At 25.3% G+C, this 19711-nt stretch overlaps 1 protein-coding gene across 2 annotated transcripts; it reads right to left on the bottom strand.

Annotated features, from left to right (window-relative positions):
* Positions 1-285: 285 nt before the first annotated feature.
* On the bottom strand, positions 286-19425 carry LOC135922903 (protein yippee-like 1). Of its 2 annotated transcripts, none has more exons than XM_065457419.1 (4): positions 18684-19386; positions 17084-17127; positions 13902-14010; positions 286-1661 (listed from the first exon to the last, which is right to left on the bottom strand). In XM_065457419.1, exons 1-4 carry the CDS (start codon positions 18687-18689, stop codon positions 1572-1574), a joined length of 249 nt encoding a protein of 82 aa, XP_065313491.1. In that variant the 5' UTR covers positions 18690-19386; the 3' UTR covers positions 286-1571. The 2 variants fall into 2 exon arrangements, with proteins under 2 accessions (XP_065313491.1, XP_065313492.1); XM_065457420.1 differs by lacking the exon at positions 286-1661 and adding an exon at positions 4640-4775 and having other exon boundaries at positions 18684-19425.
* Between the last annotated feature and the right edge of the window lie 286 nt (positions 19426-19711).

The raw sequence follows: 19711 nt of genomic DNA, 5'->3' as shown, positions 1-19711 counted from the left end.
TTTTCGGTTTCTACTAGAGTCGATGTAATAAAAAAACAACCCGAATTTTGGGATGGATTCGCAACTTATGGCGTTTTAACAACACGAATATCAATATTGTCTAATATTTTACAATGTTGTTAATAGACCTTTTTTTAAGAAGCCTGTCCCTACCCAATATAAAATTTTATATAAAGAATTTATTTTTTTATAAATCCAATCATAATATTTTTAAAAAAAAGTATATAATAGAAATTGGATGTCATTTATATCCATATATATTATAAATATGCTTCTTTTTGTAACTATGTTTGTTATAAATAGATTTTAAAGAGAAATGTGTACTTTTTTAAAAATTTCATAAAATGTATAATAAATTTATTTTTAAAAATAAAATGATGACATTTATTATTATAATATATTAGGATAAATTTATAGGAAATCAAAATACTTTTCAAATATGTATTTAAGGCTACGTCAAAAGTTGATTTAAATTTTGTCAATGATAAAAGATATAACTGTCCAACAAAAAACTAAGGACATGCATCTTAATACATGATTGCTCTGGAAAAGTAAATCAACTTTGGATGTAATTTTAAAAAAGGGGAGTGGGTAAAATAAATTTACGTTACATATTAAATTATATACAAGTAATATTAACACATATAAATTATAATATCAAATAGGTATAATTTTCACAAATATTATTCCTAAGTAAATGTTGGATGAATGAAACGGTTATTGCAACTTGATAAATACGTTGGGTATAGAAATGAGTTTATTATGCAAAAAAAATTTATCACATATTTAAAATGGTTTAGAAAGGGTATGTGTTTAAAATTTTTCAATTTCCCATCGTGATTTAATTAAGAAGTTGCCTACTTAGTCTCTATAATCTTTTATGTGTATGTGTTTAGAAATATGGGTTACAATGTAAATGGTTAAACAGCTCAATTTTTTTAAAAAGGCTAACTCAATATTTTAGCCAGAAAAATATTGCCTAAGCCTCGATATTTCGCTAATAAATGTCCAAACCTTTGTGCATGAGAAAAATATTCAGGCTTGAGTAATATTTTTCTGGATAAAATAGGGTGCCCATTTCAAAAAATTAGTTCAAATCGAGCCAATTAACAACAAGCTTTTGTAGGAAAATATTTTTTCCTTTGCCCCAAATATTCATACACTTAAAAGGGCGTGAATGAGATGTGTTATTTATTGATTGATTACAACAACATTAAATAATTTATTGGCCCATATTTTTTTGGAATTCATTTTCCTTTCGAGTGATGGCATCTACAAAATAATTTATTTTATCAAAGCGCTAATTTAGTCAAGTCACATATCATGCTTTCCTCGTAGATTATATTATTTGCGCTATTTTCTTTGCGAGAAAAAATTCTTTTCGTCACGGGACTTTTTATATAAATTATACTATAATGAGATGAGAGATCAAGTTCTTATAAATTGCTTCGTTTATAAAAAAAATCAAAAATTATTTAAAAAAAACCGGATAATTTGAAAAAATGGATTGCAAATTTAAAGGGGAGAATGAATTATTTTATAAATATTTCCTTAAATAAAACATAATAATTCTATAGCCATCCATTATCCTTGATCATGTGAGCTAATTCGATTATGAATTTTCCTTCTTTATACTTTTGACTGGATTCAAATGCGTGTTCCTTCATTTTATTTAAGAAAAAACGATCGATAAAAATTATATAATTAATAAAATATAAATATTAGCGACCAAAATTTTGTCTTAATTCACTATGTATTTTAAATTGCCGACCATGATATTATTTTTAAAAATTTGATAATAAGAAAGAATAGATCGGATTATAATTATAAAAATTTGAACAACATTCAGATTAGGGCTGTCCGATTCGCAAATTTTTTTACCGATCCGATAATTTAATGTTTTAATTTTATGCACTTGAATTTAATGGATATTCCCTTACTATCTAATAATAAAATAAGTATTCAAAAGTGTTTTTCCATCTAAAAAAAATGTTTTATTAAATTCTAGAAGGTCAAGATTTATTTTAGAAGAAAGTAACTATCTTTAATTCATTTTTAGATAATATTAATTTCAATCTTACTGCTTAATAATCAAATATTAACCCATAATAGAGATCATGAATATCTCATTTAAATTATATAAAATCAATTGAAAATATCCTTATTTGTATGAAAAATAATAGTGATTAATAAACAGTTCTAATAAATATTTATAGAATAAATAAAAACAATGAATCGTTATTCTCAGCCAGATTTGTTGAAGTAGTGCGCTGCTTATTTTAATAGCGTAGTTAATAGGGCGTTAGATATCTTAAATTTTTGGATATAATTCTCCTTATTTAATTTCTAATTTTATGAGATCTCTTTAACATTTTTAATTTATTTTTTACATCTCTTCTCATTTTATAAATTTTTTTTTCTTCTCATTTGTGATGAATTTTTTTTGTCTTTTTAAAAATTATTTTTTTATTTTTCCTGTCATTATTATTCAATTCTATATTTTATTTTATCATTCTTCTTCCCACTTTTCGCGGGAATATTCAGATTCGAGGTTCCCGATGGCCCCTGCAACGCTATACACAATTTATAAATGAAATATTAATTTATTTTAAAGAAAGTAATATGATATTTGTGATGGATAATGAATGTTCCATTTCATCATAACCATACAATTAGAGAATCGATAGAAAGGCGAGGGCATACAATAAAATTACCAATACCGCCAAAAAGGATTTTGTCAGAATTAAAATCCTAATCAGGAGAAGGAATGTATTCGTCTTATGGAGAATGGAGGGAGAAGAATAACTGAAGAGAATGCCAAGAATTATTTTAAAAATATGGAAATATAAAAAAGGGGAAATTATTAATGAATATAATTTTTTCTTACTATAAAAAATAAAAATATAAGAAGCAAAGATGATAAAAAGTCAAAAAATTGTTATGTAAGATGAAAAAGGGAAAATGAATGGAAAAATGACATAAAATTTATAATTGAAGAAAGGCAAGGAAAATAAAGAAATTATTTTAGTGTTTTAATATTATAGTTTTTTAAGTATTCTGATAGAAATTTTTAATAAATGAATATTTAGAGGGAAAAAAAATAATCAAAAATGAGAAGAAAAAATATTAAGAAAATTGAGTAAATTAAAATTGATCGTGAAAAGTTAGAAAAATTAAAAATAGCCAAAATTTTAAGAAATCATATTGAAAAAATTTTTAATTTATTTTTAAAATATATAAAAAAAAGATTTGCTTTTTTGAATGGAAATTTTTTGATTAGGACTTTTATTTTTGGAAAATATAAAATGCCGTCAAACGACTTAAACATGGAAGAGAGAGATGATAAGCTAAATTGTACTAGAAAATGATATTCTGGAATTACCTTTCCACAATATTTATAAATATTTTGAACTGCATAAAATAAAGAATGAGATCGCTTACTTCAACCTAAAAAGATATTACATACATTTTAGTGAAATTATTAACTACTGTTTTAAATTTAGAATGCAAAAAATTCAGAAAGATTGAAAAATATCCAATAATTTTGATGTATATGAGGAAGCTACATTCAATAATTCAAATAAATAATGACATTAGAACCAGGTGCATCTCAAAAATTAGCTAATAAATTAATTAATTATTAATTGATACAGTCCAGCCAATTTCCTTGGTCGATAATCCCTCATCTGATTACATCTTTTGGTATGATATTATGTGGCAAAGCAAGAATTTTGGATAATTTTCAAGAAAAGAAAGTCGTTAATATTAGATCTATCAGATCAGATTGTTGAAACTCTTGAAGGGAAAATAAAGTATTTAATTCCGATATATATTAACTTAATTGGATCCTAAGAGCAGTTAAATAGGCTATTGGTAACGTTGACCAATCTCCAACGAGGATGCACATTAGCTAATAAATCCTATTGACACCTTTTTAAATCTTAAAATGGTCAAATGAACATTATTGATAATTTTTCTTATATAAAACGTTCAGAAACTAAAAAAAATGCATTGCCCACAAGTGCTATTATTGAGCGATTATTTGATAAAACAAAAAACTGGCCGAGCTTTGCAGATTTCTAATACAAAGCATAGAAATATACCTAGCTTCGGGCCCGAAAATGGGCCCAACCAAGAATCGGACCCTGAAAACATGGTATATTTACTTAATCTCTTACCCACTTCTATGAGGCTTTAAAATATTAATAAAAATTATTAGGGCTGTACCGATCCACAATTTTTTCATCGATCCGATATTTCAAACGGCACCGATACCGATAATTGATTTTTATCATTGTCGTATTGGGATATGGAATCATGTGGAATTTGGAATCCCAACGTGGAAATTCGAGATCTTGAATCTCCCAAAAATATTTTAAAAAAAGATTCCGAATCCCCATGAAAAAAAATATAATTACGTTTTCTTCTCTTTTTTGCCATCTGGCTGGCACCATTTAATTAAAAGGTCAAAATAAGGGATTTAAAAAGAAAATTTTAATAAAAGTATATAGTATAAAATTAAGGCATATAATGAATGAAAAATAAGGTTAAACATTTTTTTTTTTGTAAATTTATATGAAATATTTTCACATGAATATATATTTTAAAAAATCCGAATTAAAAAAATAATTATTTATTGCAACAATTCTTCAATGCTATATGATATTTGGTTGAAATTTAAGGTGTTCTTGAAACACTAACATCTTTTATTCGTGCAACCCATTTTGCAATTGCATAACGATGTTTTCCCATAGTTTGTGACATTTCGGAAGCTCCTAAATATTTTTAGCAGTTTAAATAAATAATTAATATATTTTATGTACATGAATTAATTTGAGGAGTATATGTGGTTACTATAAAAATAGCTAAATTATCTATGATTGCTATATCTTTGTTGGGAACTTCAAAATCATTTAATTTTATAGTTTTATATAGACTAGAGGCAATGAATGGTGCTGAAATTCTTCCAGCACACGTTCCTACCCATATTTTGTTCAATTTTTAATACTTTCCTTTCAATTAGGAATAAAGTAACTAAAAGACCTGCAGAGGTGCCATTTGCACGGCCCGGCCAGGATTCTTTTTAAAAAAATATATTATATTTATTTTTAATGGCGATTTAAAATATTTGGTTTTAAAATATACGGCCCAGCCAGAGTATTTATATTAAAAAATTAAAATACGACTTGACCCATATTTACCCGGACCGGGCTTAGGGCCGAACTTGCAGGTCTTTGAAATAACTGATATGAATTATCAATAAATTTAATTTTAATATAAATTAGTAATTGTATTGGGCGAGATTTTTTTCAAAGAATTTCTAAAATATTAAATTTTGAAATGAAAATTTATTTTTAATATGAATTAAGAATCTCATTGGGCGGGATTTTTTTTCATGGAATATCTAAATTATTACATTTGAAAATTTATATTAATAAAATTATTTATTTTTAATATTAGTTTAAAAATTTTTTTAATGCCTTTTACCCAAAACAGTTACAGAATATAATTTATATAAAACCATATTAAAAAAAACCCAAATACAAATCTATTCAAAATATACGAAAGGAAATATAGATAATATTTTTAACGATTCCGTCACTTTTTTTATTGTTTACCAATGAGGAAAATTATGTGAAGCTATATACATTGTTATTAAAATAGCAAAGGTTTCTTTCGAATTGTCCATAATATTACTAATAGTCCTTGTTCAAAAAATGTTGGCCATAAAATTACATGGAAAAATAGTTGTGTTACCAATAATATTGGGAATAGTATTTCTAATATTTTAAAGGCCCCTTCTTTTATTTTATATTTAAATGATCGTGGGTGTCAAAACATAATTTATTCTCAAATAATTGGACAAAATAACTTTATCTTAGGTCATCACTTGTTATTATCTCTCCATATCCTAAAAATTTAGAAGGGAAAGTATTAAAAATTGAACAAAATAAAATATGGGTAGACGTGTGCTGGAAGAATTTTAGCACCATTTATTGTCTCTAGTCTATATAACTATAAAATTAAATGATGTTGAAATTCCCAACAAAGATATATCAATCATAAGCAATTTAAGCTATTTTTATAGTAACCACACACTCCTCAAATTAATTCATGTACATAAAATATATTAATTTTTTAATTAAACTATGTCACAAAATATGGGAAAACAACGTTATGCAATTGCAAAATGGGTTGCATGAATAAAAGGATCAAGAACAACATCAAATGTTCAACGAAATGTCATATTGCATTGAATAATTGTTGCAATAAATAAATTTTTTCATTCGGATTTTTTTAAAAAAATATTTATGATTTTATAAATTTACAAAAAAATGTCTTTTAGCCTTATTCTTTTCATTCATTATATGCCTTAATTTTATACTATTTACTTTTTAAACATTCTCTTATCATTTTTGATTATATAATTTATTTATTATAGCTAAATATCTCTAAAAAATAAAATTTTCTGGTGCCAGCCAGGCTGCAAAAAAAATATTATTTAAGTGTTTAAAAAAATATATTCCGAATACCCATAAGTTTTAAATATTTAAAAAAAAGATTCGAAATAAAAAGTGGGGATTCAATCCAAGATCTCGAATCCCACATGATTTCATATCCCAATACGACATATATATCTCTAATGTTAAATTTAAACAAAATTTTTTGTACATCACGGGATTCGAACTTATGACAACGTTTTAAAGGCAAACGTTCTACCACTCAATATTAAATTTTGTAATATTATCTTTCTTATATATGTTATTATTTTGCTATTAACATTTATTTTTCAATTAATTTATATAATTAAGTAAAATTTATTAATTTTTATAAAAAAATTTTTATATTACAATTTAGATTTAACAAATAAATTTAAATTACTTACCACTCCAAAATATGGTAGTAAAATTTTTTTTCATCTCAACCACAATATGGGAGCTCTGCAAATAGTATAAAATACCTGTTCATCAATATCTTCTCATGCCAGAAAATTAATCTCCCTCACTAATCCTAAATACTTATTATAATTTAGATATAACAAATAAATTTAAATTATATTTAGCCAATACATTTATCTTATATTACCACCCCAAAATATGCCAGTATAAAAATTTTATCTCAACAACAATATTTAAACTCTGGAAATGACATACAATACCAATTTATCAATATCTACACTACATTTTTTATTACAATTTCATATATTTTACGCTAAATTTAATAAAATGAATAAATAATCACTAAAATTTGTCATTTATTTTATATAAAAAAATATTTATTTTAAAAAAAATTAATATAATAGTTGAAGATTTTATTATTACCGTCATTCTTGACGGGTTATCAACTAGTTATTATATAAATATAAAAAAGATATCGCTAAAAATTGGGAATCTCACTTATATCTCCTTGAAAACTTTTAAAGTAAATTTGAAATTAATATAAATAGATTCTAGGGGAGTAAACGCTTTTATTTAAGTTGAGAATTTTCAAAAAAAACCCTCAAAATTGAGGATATCCTTATTCTCAGTTTGATTCCCAAATTGGTAATCAAATTGGGAGCAATGATAATATTTCCACTATTTTTTAGTAATTTTTCTTATAGCTCAACTTAAATACAAGTGTTTATACTTTAGCATCTAATAATATTAATTTCAAATTTACTTTAAAAACTTTCTAGGAAATATAAGAGAAATTCTCATTTTTAGCGATTTTATTTTTATAATACCATGAAAACAAATAATATATTAAAAAACTAAGAGAGAAAAGGGAGTGTTTCGAAGAAACACTTGTTTAATATTTTTTTTATTAAAAAATAATAAATATGTGATCGTATAAATCGTAAAATTTTTTTTTTTTTTCAAGTTATAACAATCTTAATGAAATGGATATGATCATTACTCGGTCACAGCAGAAACTTTATAGACCCAAATGATATATCGTACATACTCAACGTATTGAATGTTTATGGAAGGATCTTAAGGCGAATATCCCTAGAACTGGAAGAAAATCTTCCTCTCATTTATATATATATATGTGTGAATATTCTTTTTCGTAATATTAAAAATATGTTAAATTTAAGAAAATTAATTAAATTTTTAAATGATATAAATTTATATTGAACTATTTATGTTATTCCTTAATATTATATATATATCTATATTATCAGTTTATATAATATGTTTATTCAAATAAATTGCTTAATTATCTAGTATTTGATTTAATAGTCCACTTGGTAGCACGCAATATAGAACACGCCTTTTTAAAATTTATAAATAATATACTCTATTTTTAAAAAAAATTATAGTCCTAACTTAATAGCATTTAATATAGTAAACGGCTGAGCCAAGCCGGCTTAACTAAAAACTCAGCCAGTTTTTGAGTCAAAAATTCGGCTCAGGATCAGCCGTTGGCTCACTCAAGCCGATTATTGAGGCGAAATTTATTTATTTGAGATTAGTGTTGGTGTTGCTAAACGGCTGAGCCAAGCCGGCTTAGTCCTAAACTCAGCCAGTTTTTGAGTCGAAAATTGACTAAGGTTCTAGCCTCCTCATTGAGCCATTTTAATTGGCTGGCTCAAGCCGGCTAAGGAGTTGCCTCAAGCCGTCTTTTAAGCCAAAATTTATTTATTTGAGATTAGTGTTGTTAAACGGCTTAGCCCTAAACTCATCTAGTTTTTGAGTCGAAAATTGACTCAAGCCTACTCTTTGAGCCAAATTAGTCGGCTAGCTCTAGTCGGCTCATGACTTGGCTCAAGCTGACCTTTGAGCCAAATTTATTTTTAAACGTCTGAGCCAAGCCGACTTAGCCCTAAATTCAGCTTGTTTTTGAGTCAAAAATTGACTGAGGCTCAAGCCAAAAGGAAGATCTCACAATTAAAAAAGATCTACGACACATATTGCATCGGTATGGCAGAATCGTGTTTTTTTTCTACCCGCATTATGAAATTGCAAAAATATTGTATTCCTGATGATAATAATTGTTATTTAGGCAAAACTCATTCACAAGTTGCTTAATCATTTTGAGTATAACACCTACTTTAAAAATATTAATTTAAAAAAAAAAGACTATGGATATTAAATAATCGGAATCAGCTATAAAAAAATAACATAAAAAAAGGATTGATTCATTTTTTATATTTTTTATTTATTATCATATTGAATTTTATAAATTATTATTTTATATTATTTATTAGAGATCTGCAAAGTTACGGGTTCGGGCCGGGCCAAATATTTTTTAAAAAATTCGGGCCGGGTCGGGTCGAACCTTGGAATTTTTTTAAATATATCTAAATTTATTAATTTTATATAGAATTTTTTATGGAAAATAAAATTTGATTTTATTTATTGAAACTAAACGACATATAACATATGTCTTTTATTTTGAGTAATTATAAAAATTAATTTTTATATTTAAATAAATTCGGGCCGGGCCAGGTCGCTAAATTTTTTGGGTTCGGGCCGGCAAAACTTTTTTTAAAAAAATTTCGGGCCGGGCTTGAAAAATTAGGTCCGATGCAGATCACTAATTTATACCCTACCCATGCTATAATTAAAAAAATATTTCTAAGCGTATTTAGATAGGGAATTTAATTGTGAGTTCAATGATATAAAAATTATAGAAATTATGTTTAAAATATTAGCCTTTTCCCTGATAGTTTTCGCGACAAAAAAAATATTTTTTGAACCGAAACGTAAAAAAATAAATCTAGGCGTATTTAGATAGAGAATTTAATTCTGAGTTCAATGATATAAAAATATTTGAAATTACGTTTAAAATGTTAGCCTTTTTTTCCTCTGATAGTTTTCGCGACAAAAAAAATATTTTTTGAACCGAGTAGTTTTTTATATTGTATATGAGAATATTTTTAAAATTTCATTTCTTATAATGTATATTGAAATTTTTTAAAAATCCTTTTAAATATTTATTTGTTTATTATAATTTTTTAACTTTTCTAAATTTTTGAATTTTTGAATTTTATTATTTACTTCTTTACACAGTCACAGATTTACGTTTAAAGCCTTTTACCTCTTAATGTTTTCGCGACAAAACTATTTTTTTCGAACCGGAAACGTATAAAATATATCTAAGCATTTTTAGATAGGAAATTTAATTTTAAGTACAATGAGAAATTTCAGAATATTTAGCTATGCAGGGTTGGCAAGTCGGTCAATTGACCAGTCAAATTCAGTCAATTGACCGGAGGAGTATTTGACCTGTCAAATACGGTCAAATACTCTAAAAAATTTAAATGAAAAATGAATTAAAAATATGTTTAAAAAAGGGAAAAACGATGTAAATACATGTGATCACAATGTTTGCTAATTTGGGTCCACAATATCAAGAGGAGAACTCACTAGCAGTGAAATTAATGAAGTATGTGATATAATTCAAGAATTAGCTATTTTACAAGGTAGTGATGACCAAAATATTTTAAGTGATATAATTAATTTCAGAAGCAAAAACAGCATGTTTAATATAGCAAATTATGTGGAAATTAGTAATTTCCAGAAACAATCAATTCCGACCTCAAGTTAATAGATTAAACTTTGTCTACCATGCCCAGAGACTAACAATTCCTAGTTCTACTTCTTCTTTAGAAAGAAATAGGTCGATTTGGGTTAATATTCTTATGAAAATAGAAATCGATTGAAGATCTAAGACATCAGGAAAATTGATTAAAAAATATTATAGAAAATGTTAATATTGAATATGAATCAGAACAAGACTCTGCTAAATATAGCTACATGTTAGTTAATGAATGACAATGAATTTAAAAAATTAATATTATAGATTCATTTTACTATTATATTCAAAATAAAGTTAATATTAACTTAAAAAAACATATATTTGAATTTGACCACATTTGACCGGTCAAATATCAGTCAATTGACCGAAACGTAATTGACCAATCAAATGCACAACCCTGATTTTAAATGACTCATTTTTCTCAAGAATATTAAATGTTTGATTCAAAAATACCTTTTCATTTCCATCATTTCCACAACCCTTACAACTTTTGGGAAATGTGCCTTATCTTTTTTCAAGGAACTTGGCTCTCACGTTCATCAACTAACGGGTGAACCTCGCGAAGGCTTCTTCTTAAGACAAAGACTCGCCATAGTGATATACAAGGCAAATTATATTAGCTTCATAGGCAGCCTCATCCCACAAGATGATTTGTTTTAAACTCAATACTTTTTGTGACCGCCCCCCCCCCTCTCTTTTTGTTTTTTCTACTTATTACTGTTTATTATTATATATTATATTAATATAAATTAAAACTTTAATTATATATATATGTATATATTATATTTTTTCTTCATTATTCAAATAAAATAGAAATATTTAAGATTTTTTAAAAAAAGTATAATGATATAAAAACTTCAATTTTTCATTAAAATTCATATACAAATATGATAAAATATTATTATTTAAAAATTAACATTTAATATAGAGAATATAATAAAATATGTCATATATTTGTACAAATACAAATTATTTTAAATTTTTAAAAATTTCATATTTTATTTTATTTTGATATCGTTTATATTAAGTTGCATATAAAAATATTTGAAATTACGGTTAAAATGTTTGCCTTTTCCCTCTTAACGTTTTCGCGACAAAAAAACATATTTCGAACCGAAAACGTAAAAAAATATATCTAAGCATTTTTAGATAAGAAATTTAAATCTGAGTACAATGATATAAAAATATTTGAAATTACGTTTAAAATGTTAACCTTTTCCCTCTTAATGTTTTCGCGACAAAAAAAATATTTTTCGAACCGAAAGCGTAAAAAATATGTCTAAGCATTTAGATAGGAAATTTAATTCTGAATACAATGAAATAACAATATTTGAAATTACGTTCTATTGTTAGCCTTTTCCCTCTGAATGATTTCTCGACAAAAAAAAATTTTCGAACCGAAAACTTAAAAAAATACATCTAAGCTATAATAAATTTAATTCTGAATACAATAAAATGTTAGCCTTTTCTCTCCGAATGTTTTCGCGACAAAAAAAATTTTCGAACCAAAAACGAAAAAAATATATCATTAAATTTATATTTTTCATTTACTTCTTAATCCAGCTTACAATATCTCTATACTTACTATCAATTTAGTTGTGAAAAAAACTTAAAAATTTAAATAGAATAAAAATAAATTTCAAAAATTCCATATTTTTAAAACTGTTTTATAAACTCATGACCAAATATAATTTAATCAAAAATTTAATTTAAAAATTAATATAATTAAACTAAATTAAAACCGCTATAATTATATCAAAGAAAAAAATTGAAAAGATCTTAAAATTTCCATTTTTTAAATATATTATAATGTAATGTTATAATATATTTCTCGTAAAGAAATCAATAAATCCAGAGATGCGAACCCGGCAAAATTTTTGCCCGGGTTCGGATTCGGTTTAAGGTTAAAAAAATAGGTGGGTTCGGTTTGGGTTAAGTTCAGGGAAATATTTTTGAACCCGGGTTTGGCTTCGGGTTCAGCTCGGGTTTAAGAATTTTTTAATTAAAAAAAATATTCTATATTTAAATCATAATTAAAAAACTAGACATAAATTTGGTATAAAAAATAAATTTTTTATTTTATTTATAGGCAAAAAATATAGTTAAAAATACAAAGCATGGTCATGTATAGATATAAAAAATTTATTTAGACGTATTTCTTTAAATTAACAATATCGAATATAATCATTTTTACTTTGACTTGTTCACTTTCATTTTCCTCTAATTAATAATCTTTAAGAATAAGTTAAAAATTAAAAATAAATGGCGTAAATGAATTTAATTGTTTAAAATTTATTAACAATCCAATAGGAATCTTTGAGAATAAATTTTAAAATGGAGTAAATGAATTAAGTTGTTTGAAATTTATTAACACTTCACTTAAATGGAAATTTGAAAATATTATAAATTGTTAAGTAAATTATTAATATTTGTATATACAATTATATACAAATATATTATATTAATTTAAACAATACACTGAACCCGGATTCAAATAAAATTCCCGGGTTCGGTTCGGGGTTTTGAAAATTTCATAAACGGGGTTCAGGTTCGGTGTGGGTTTAAATTTTTCCCCAAAAACCTAGGTTTTGTTCTCCCGGGTTCGGGTTCGAACCCCTGAATAAATCAATCAAATTTTTTATTAATTATTTTCTTTGTTTTTTTATTTTCAATATTATTTTTTAGCCTTTCGTGCAGCCTCTCGTCTTATAGACCTTGCGAAAAAAAATTAATTTAAAAAAAATAATATTAAAAATTTCCCGCGCCTTCCTTCACACTTTTTTGAGTTATAAAGATTTATTCGCGAAAGGGAAATTAGTTCAAAAATAAATGTGAATAAAAAAAATATGTAAAAAATCGGTACCGGTTAAAATTTTATAAGTTCAATATCGGTGCCGATGCGATATCGATATTTAATATTGGTACAGACCTAAAAATATTTTAAAAATTTAGTTTAATCATGTAACTCACGTATGCCATTTTCAGATAGTTTATTCAATGTAGATACATCAGAGACCTGCAGGCCCGGCCCGAGTATTTAATTTTTTTTAATTTACCCGGGCCGGGCCTGAAAATTTTTTTAAAAAAATATACTGACTACAAAATGGTACCTCTGCAGGTCTCTGAGATACATTAAAGTCCGTCATGCAAGGGCCAATGATATTGATTAGAGCAGACTCCATTGTATGTAAACTTTTAATAAATGAATCGTAGCCTTAGTTGATTACGTGATTATTTTATTATTTAAAATAAAGGATAGGTTTTTAAATATCAGGCCTATCCCATTCAACGGCCCCGATAATTCCGATATATCGAAATAATCCTAGTTCAAAATCAATCAATTTTAATCTATTTTTCATTAATTTAAGGCTTACGTATTTCCAACCGAGAGTAGTTTTACAACATTCGCAAAATATATCCGCTACAGCGTGAAGTCCCGTCAATAAAACTCTTTCTTCGGCGGCACCACAAACTACATTGACACTTTGGTGATTATAATAGAAAAAAACAAAAAAAATATATGGAATAATAAACTCCAAGTAAAGGTAAGTATCTGTTTTGATTTTTAAATAAAATATTGAATTTGTTGAAGAATAAAATTCAATTTTTTTGAAATATTGTAGCAAGATAATTCTTAAGGGAGAGTTAATAAAACACTTTATTACATTATTAAAGCCTAAGAACGACTCGGACATGACAGAAAATTAAGAAAGAAAAATTTTCTACTCCTGCGAGCATTATTGCTATATGGTAATTCTATCAATTAATTAGCAGGTATCTTTTATACAAATCAAAATTTTAATGCTCCAGCTCAAATATATCCCGAGTTATAAGACTTCAAAGTTCGATGTGAACCTTTTCCTAGTCCAGCGAATCTCAAAATATTTTTGGACAAAAGTCAAATTATATATCATTTTGTAGCACTTAAGATTCTCCTTAAGAAAACAAAAATTATTTAAAAATTATCTTCAATGTCGTTGCATTTCCGGTAAAAAAATAATTTTGAAAAAATTTAAAACGATGAAACTCATGAAATATGTTTATTATCATTAGACCTGTGCGCCGAACCCTCAATTGACGGCGGCTGTCTTTTTAAATTTTTTATCCGCATGGCGCATCTTTTTAAAATGAATTTCAATGTATTACATTTTATAAAATTAACTTAGGCGCTGTTAATATAGTTTAATTCATCTATTAAATTATTTCCTGTCTCACTCCTATTTAAATTTATGTATTTTATCATTCTCAGAAAAAGCGTAAGGAATTGCATTTTTACTCAGATCAGAGTCACTTTTAATATATTCTATTAATTGTTATTAAAACAAATTAAATATAAATTTGGAATGCAAGCAAAATATAAAGTAAGAAATATAATAAATTAGAAATCAGATTTAAAAATTGTAATTGTCATTTATCAAGATTTCATAAACCTTTATGCATTGAGTATTAATCCAGCAATGGAAAATTACTAAGCTGGGTGTATTGGTTGCTGGTATACAAAAAATCTTCCTAGCTAATTAACAAGTCTAGGAAGTTCCAGTTGCTTTTTTCCAAAAAAGTTAGTGTATCCTATTCTAATATTATGTTGGTTGAGCAAAAAATAACATTCTTGTTCTAGATCGCTAATTTTTTTATAGTCTAGCTTGGAGGAAATTTTTACTAGCTTTGAACAGGATGCTTGCCCATTATCTTCAACTTGAATCTCATTCTGTGCCTTTCTATAATGCTCTAAGTTTTAAATGTCTAATAAAAAATTGTAATAATGTTGCAGAATTCGAATTTAAATATTCTGAAACAATTTTAAGATTTTAAAATCTCGGATCAAATAGGAAATAAATACTTTAAGTTCGGTAATTGATAACCTATGGTCAAGCTTTTTTCGCACATTTTATTTAGGCAGATGATATCTGGGCAATTAGATTTATTGATTTATATATAAGTTATCATTTCTGCGAAATGACCGTAAATTTATTGTTGATCCCTTTTAGGAGGAAAGAAATTCCACTGACTCTCTGAGTAAATTTATTAATATGTACAGTTCGTCAATTATATCTCCAATTCGTTATAGTTTTAAGGATTGTTTTCCCAGTTTATTTAGAATATTAATGAAAGGAATCTTGTTAACACTACGGATACTTTCTAGCATAATTAATATGCTATGCCAATGGTTTTTAATTAGATCGGTTGGTGGCTATTTAAATTATCCACATCTCCAGAGATATTAAACGGTTCATCTCAAGGTATAGATCAGAATCATCAATATCAAAAAAATGGCCTGCCTCATAAATTGATTGCAGGCATTTACGATGCTTAACCACATTCCAAATCAGCTATACTATATCTGAGGGCTGAAATTGATTCTCTAATTTTTTAATCAGAATATTAATGCTGGCAACTATCGTATATCTTTATCAACTTTAGAAGCGGAATTGATGATCAAACATAATTTTAATATACTTGTAAAGATTTTAAAGGAATATGAGAATATTTAACAAAAAATAAAATTATAAACAATAACATAAAATCTTCTGAAAAATATGAATGAAAATAAAAATATATACTATTTTTTTTTTAATATTTTGCGTCTAATCTATTAATTTTATATTTAAAAAATAATATACGAATACGATCTTCCTTTAACTATTGCATATTAGGCTGTGTCCAAAGTATCAAAAAAATTTAATCGCGCAATTTGCGCAAATCTAGCGAAAAAAAAAATATAAGCCATTTTTAATGGAAAATTAAAATGTTGACCTAAATGATTTTTTCAAATTTCTATAAATACCAAAAAATGATTTAGGCCAAAATTTTAATTTTCCATTAAAAATGGCTTATATTTTTTTTTCGCTAGATTTGCGCAAATTGTGCGATTAAATTTTTTTGATACTTTGGACACAGCCTTAAATGTATTCATTTAAATAAAAAAATAATCACTTTTTTTAAATTTTAATTAAATTCTCCAAATTTTTGTTTGAATGAATCTGGCAATCCTGATTCCAATAATACACAAATAAAATAAAAAAAATTAATTTGAATAATAATGTTTTTAATCGCAATCATTTAGAATAATATATTGTATAAAAAAGCATTATTTTTTTCTTTTAATCATGTAAATTTTCATTATTATTGTATTTTCTTTTAAAAATTAATTTTTAAAATTTCGATAAAATATGTAGGCTTATTTTCCCTCGTTTTTGTGTACAAAAAAATAAATATTTGTTATTATTTTCTACATCCAAGTTATTTAAATAATAATTAAGTAACTGTAGATGAATGAGTTAACTTTGAAAAAAATACAACTAATATAAAATCTTAATTAGTAATTATAACTAGTTACTTTTGAGAAAATGATACTTATAGACACTTATATTTCAAATGTAAAATAACACTCACTATTATATAAATAATTGCAAACCCAATATAAATAAATGATTATTGACATATTTATACAAGTAGGTTAGGTCGTCAAAATGATAATCGATAATAAATTATATAAACTTTTCATGCAATAACATTGTTGGATAAGTTTAGATTAATAATAATAATAAGGACTTACACTGAGTTGAATAGATAAGCTCTTCCTTGACTCCCTTGAAATGACTTGATGCATATTTGGTAATAAATTATATAAAAAATATTTAATAATATTTAAGATTTATTATATAATTAAATTGATTTAAGTTTATAAAAAAAAAGGTGAGAAAAATTTTGATATGCACTGGTTAGTAAATGATTTTCAAGCCGGGCAATTGTGCAAAATATTTTTATGAGTAGGGTTGAAATTTCGACAACCATTTTAAACTTAGGGTTGACATGATTCAATCAAAATGATTTTTGAATAAAAATCACAATTTAAATCAATTTTCTTTTTTGCTTGTAATTTAAATAATTATTAATATTTTATTTTTAAATAAAAAATTTTAATTGATAAATTTAAAAATAATTTTATATACTCCATTATCTTGAATTTTTTAATATAATAAACTCAATAATTATTTTTATTTAAGGAAGGATCTCTATAATTATCTCAATTTGCCCTTATTTAAATATATTTCAACATTCAATAATTTGATACTAAAAAAATTAAACAGTTTACATAAAATAACAAATTTCTATTTAATTTTTTTTTAACTTTTTAATAAATTAAGAAAAATTGATATAAAATAATTTTTTTAATTATAATTATAACGGGTTGACTAAACTGCAAATGCCTAGGTACACTACAAATCCCATAGTAATCTGCAATTGCTTAGGTAAAAATTTTACTTTTATACTCTATTAATTGAGTTGAGATTCATATTTTTATGATGTAAACAAGTAATAAAAATTAAATTAGTAGATATAGAGTCTATAATATAGTAATAAGGGTCATTCTATGTCAAATCGATCTAAAAAATACGACTCTCGGCTGATCCCTTTCAATTTTGATTAAAATTCGTATAAAACTAAGATTGTAATCTATATTTGGGCAAGTAAAATTTTAGCCTCCTAGCTTTTAAACTTTTGAAGATATTTACGGTTAAATCATGAAAAATTGCCCTTTTTTGCGAGTGTCTTCATTAATTTAATAAATAATTAAAAATTACGCAATTTTATATAACAAATCTATTAAAATAAAGAATATACTTTTTATCTTTAGAAAATATAAGTAAAAAATTACTCTTAAGATTTTCTAGACCTCTTATTCCCAAAATAAAATTTAAAATCCTGCTAACTAAAATTGAAATCAATTCTTATGAAACTTTTTCTAGAGTATGAAAAATATTAGAGTGCGATACAATTTCATAAGTAAAATAAAAACCAGTAAAAAATGAAAAAAATATTTTTATACTATAGAAGGCGTTTAATTTTTATAAGCCCATTCTTAATCATGTATTTTTACGATTATTTATACATAATAACTTCTCTATGACGTTTCTCAGCAGAACTACTTTTATACTATGTATGCTATGCTATATTTTATTAAGAATTTATTTATATTAAATTTTATATAATATCATATTAACATTTATGATTCTATATAATAAAAATATGGGTGTTAATAATAAATTTTTCATTTTTTCATAATATAACACTTGTTACATTGTCATTCTTCCTAAAAAATTGAACATGAATTAGAAAACATATATATATTTAAATAATCGTAGCATGCAAACTTTCATGCGAGGAAGATGTGTGAGTACGTCCTGTAGGAGTTGATGGTGAAACTGGTTAAAATTTGAGACTTAAGTAGGTAATGAGTGTCATCTATTCCTGGAAATGTAAAAGAAAGGCGTAAAGATTTCAAAAACACTTTCTCCTTTTTTCATTCTTTTCCATGACCAAAGCCAACCACCAATTTGAGTCATATATGCATGTCACATATCTCGATATATTTACAAATGTAATACTTTCGTTTCCATACTCCATATTTTCTATTGAAGTTTCTATCGCGTACGACATGAAAAAGCTCCCAGAGAAATTACTGCATGTATCTTTTGTGCTCCTGGAATTGGTCCTGTTTTCAAAAATCATTGTCTAAAGTTAATTTCCTATGCATCATACTCACCTTGCGTCATGAATTAAACTCGATACTGTTTTTATTATGTTTTCCATTATTATCTATATTTTCTTTTGGATTCAATTCTGTCCACTTAATATTTAAGCTAGTTGGAATGTCTAGATCAATTTTTTAGGGGGTTATTATTTTTCCGATAGCCACGTTTTTTAAGGGAGATTCTTTAAATTCATAATTGTTGTGTTGATTGATTCAATACATCTATGCCAATAGTTAATTTATGTGAGCTTTAATCGGCAGCTATAGCAAATCTTTTCATTCATATTGAATCTTTAAAAAAAATTCCGCCATTGATGGTTAAGAATATTTACTCGCTTATTATAATATGTATAATATTTTGTTTTATTTTATTTAGGAAAAAAGAATTTAATTAATATTTTTTTGATGATCTTTTAACACATATGCAAGAATAAATATCGAATTTAAAAAAATTAAAATTTAATCGATATTTATGTAAAAATGACGTTGCGTATATAATTTATTTTATAAAAACATAATTATAATTAGGGCTGTACCGATATTAAATATTGGATCGGCACCGATATTTAGCGATTTCCAGAAATATCGGATCGGGTCGCTACCTGTAAAAACCCCGATCCGATTTTTTTACTTTACTTTTTTTTTATT

Source organism: Gordionus sp. m RMFG-2023, chromosome 1 (assembly GCF_954871325.1).
Source record: "Gordionus sp. m RMFG-2023 chromosome 1, tfGorSpeb1-WG-v2, whole genome shotgun sequence".
Classification (NCBI taxonomy): Eukaryota; Metazoa; Nematomorpha; class Gordioida; order Chordodea; family Parachordodidae; genus Gordionus; species Gordionus sp. m RMFG-2023.
Note: the sequence above shows the minus strand (reverse complement) of the source record. Positions and strands in the feature narration are given on the sequence as shown.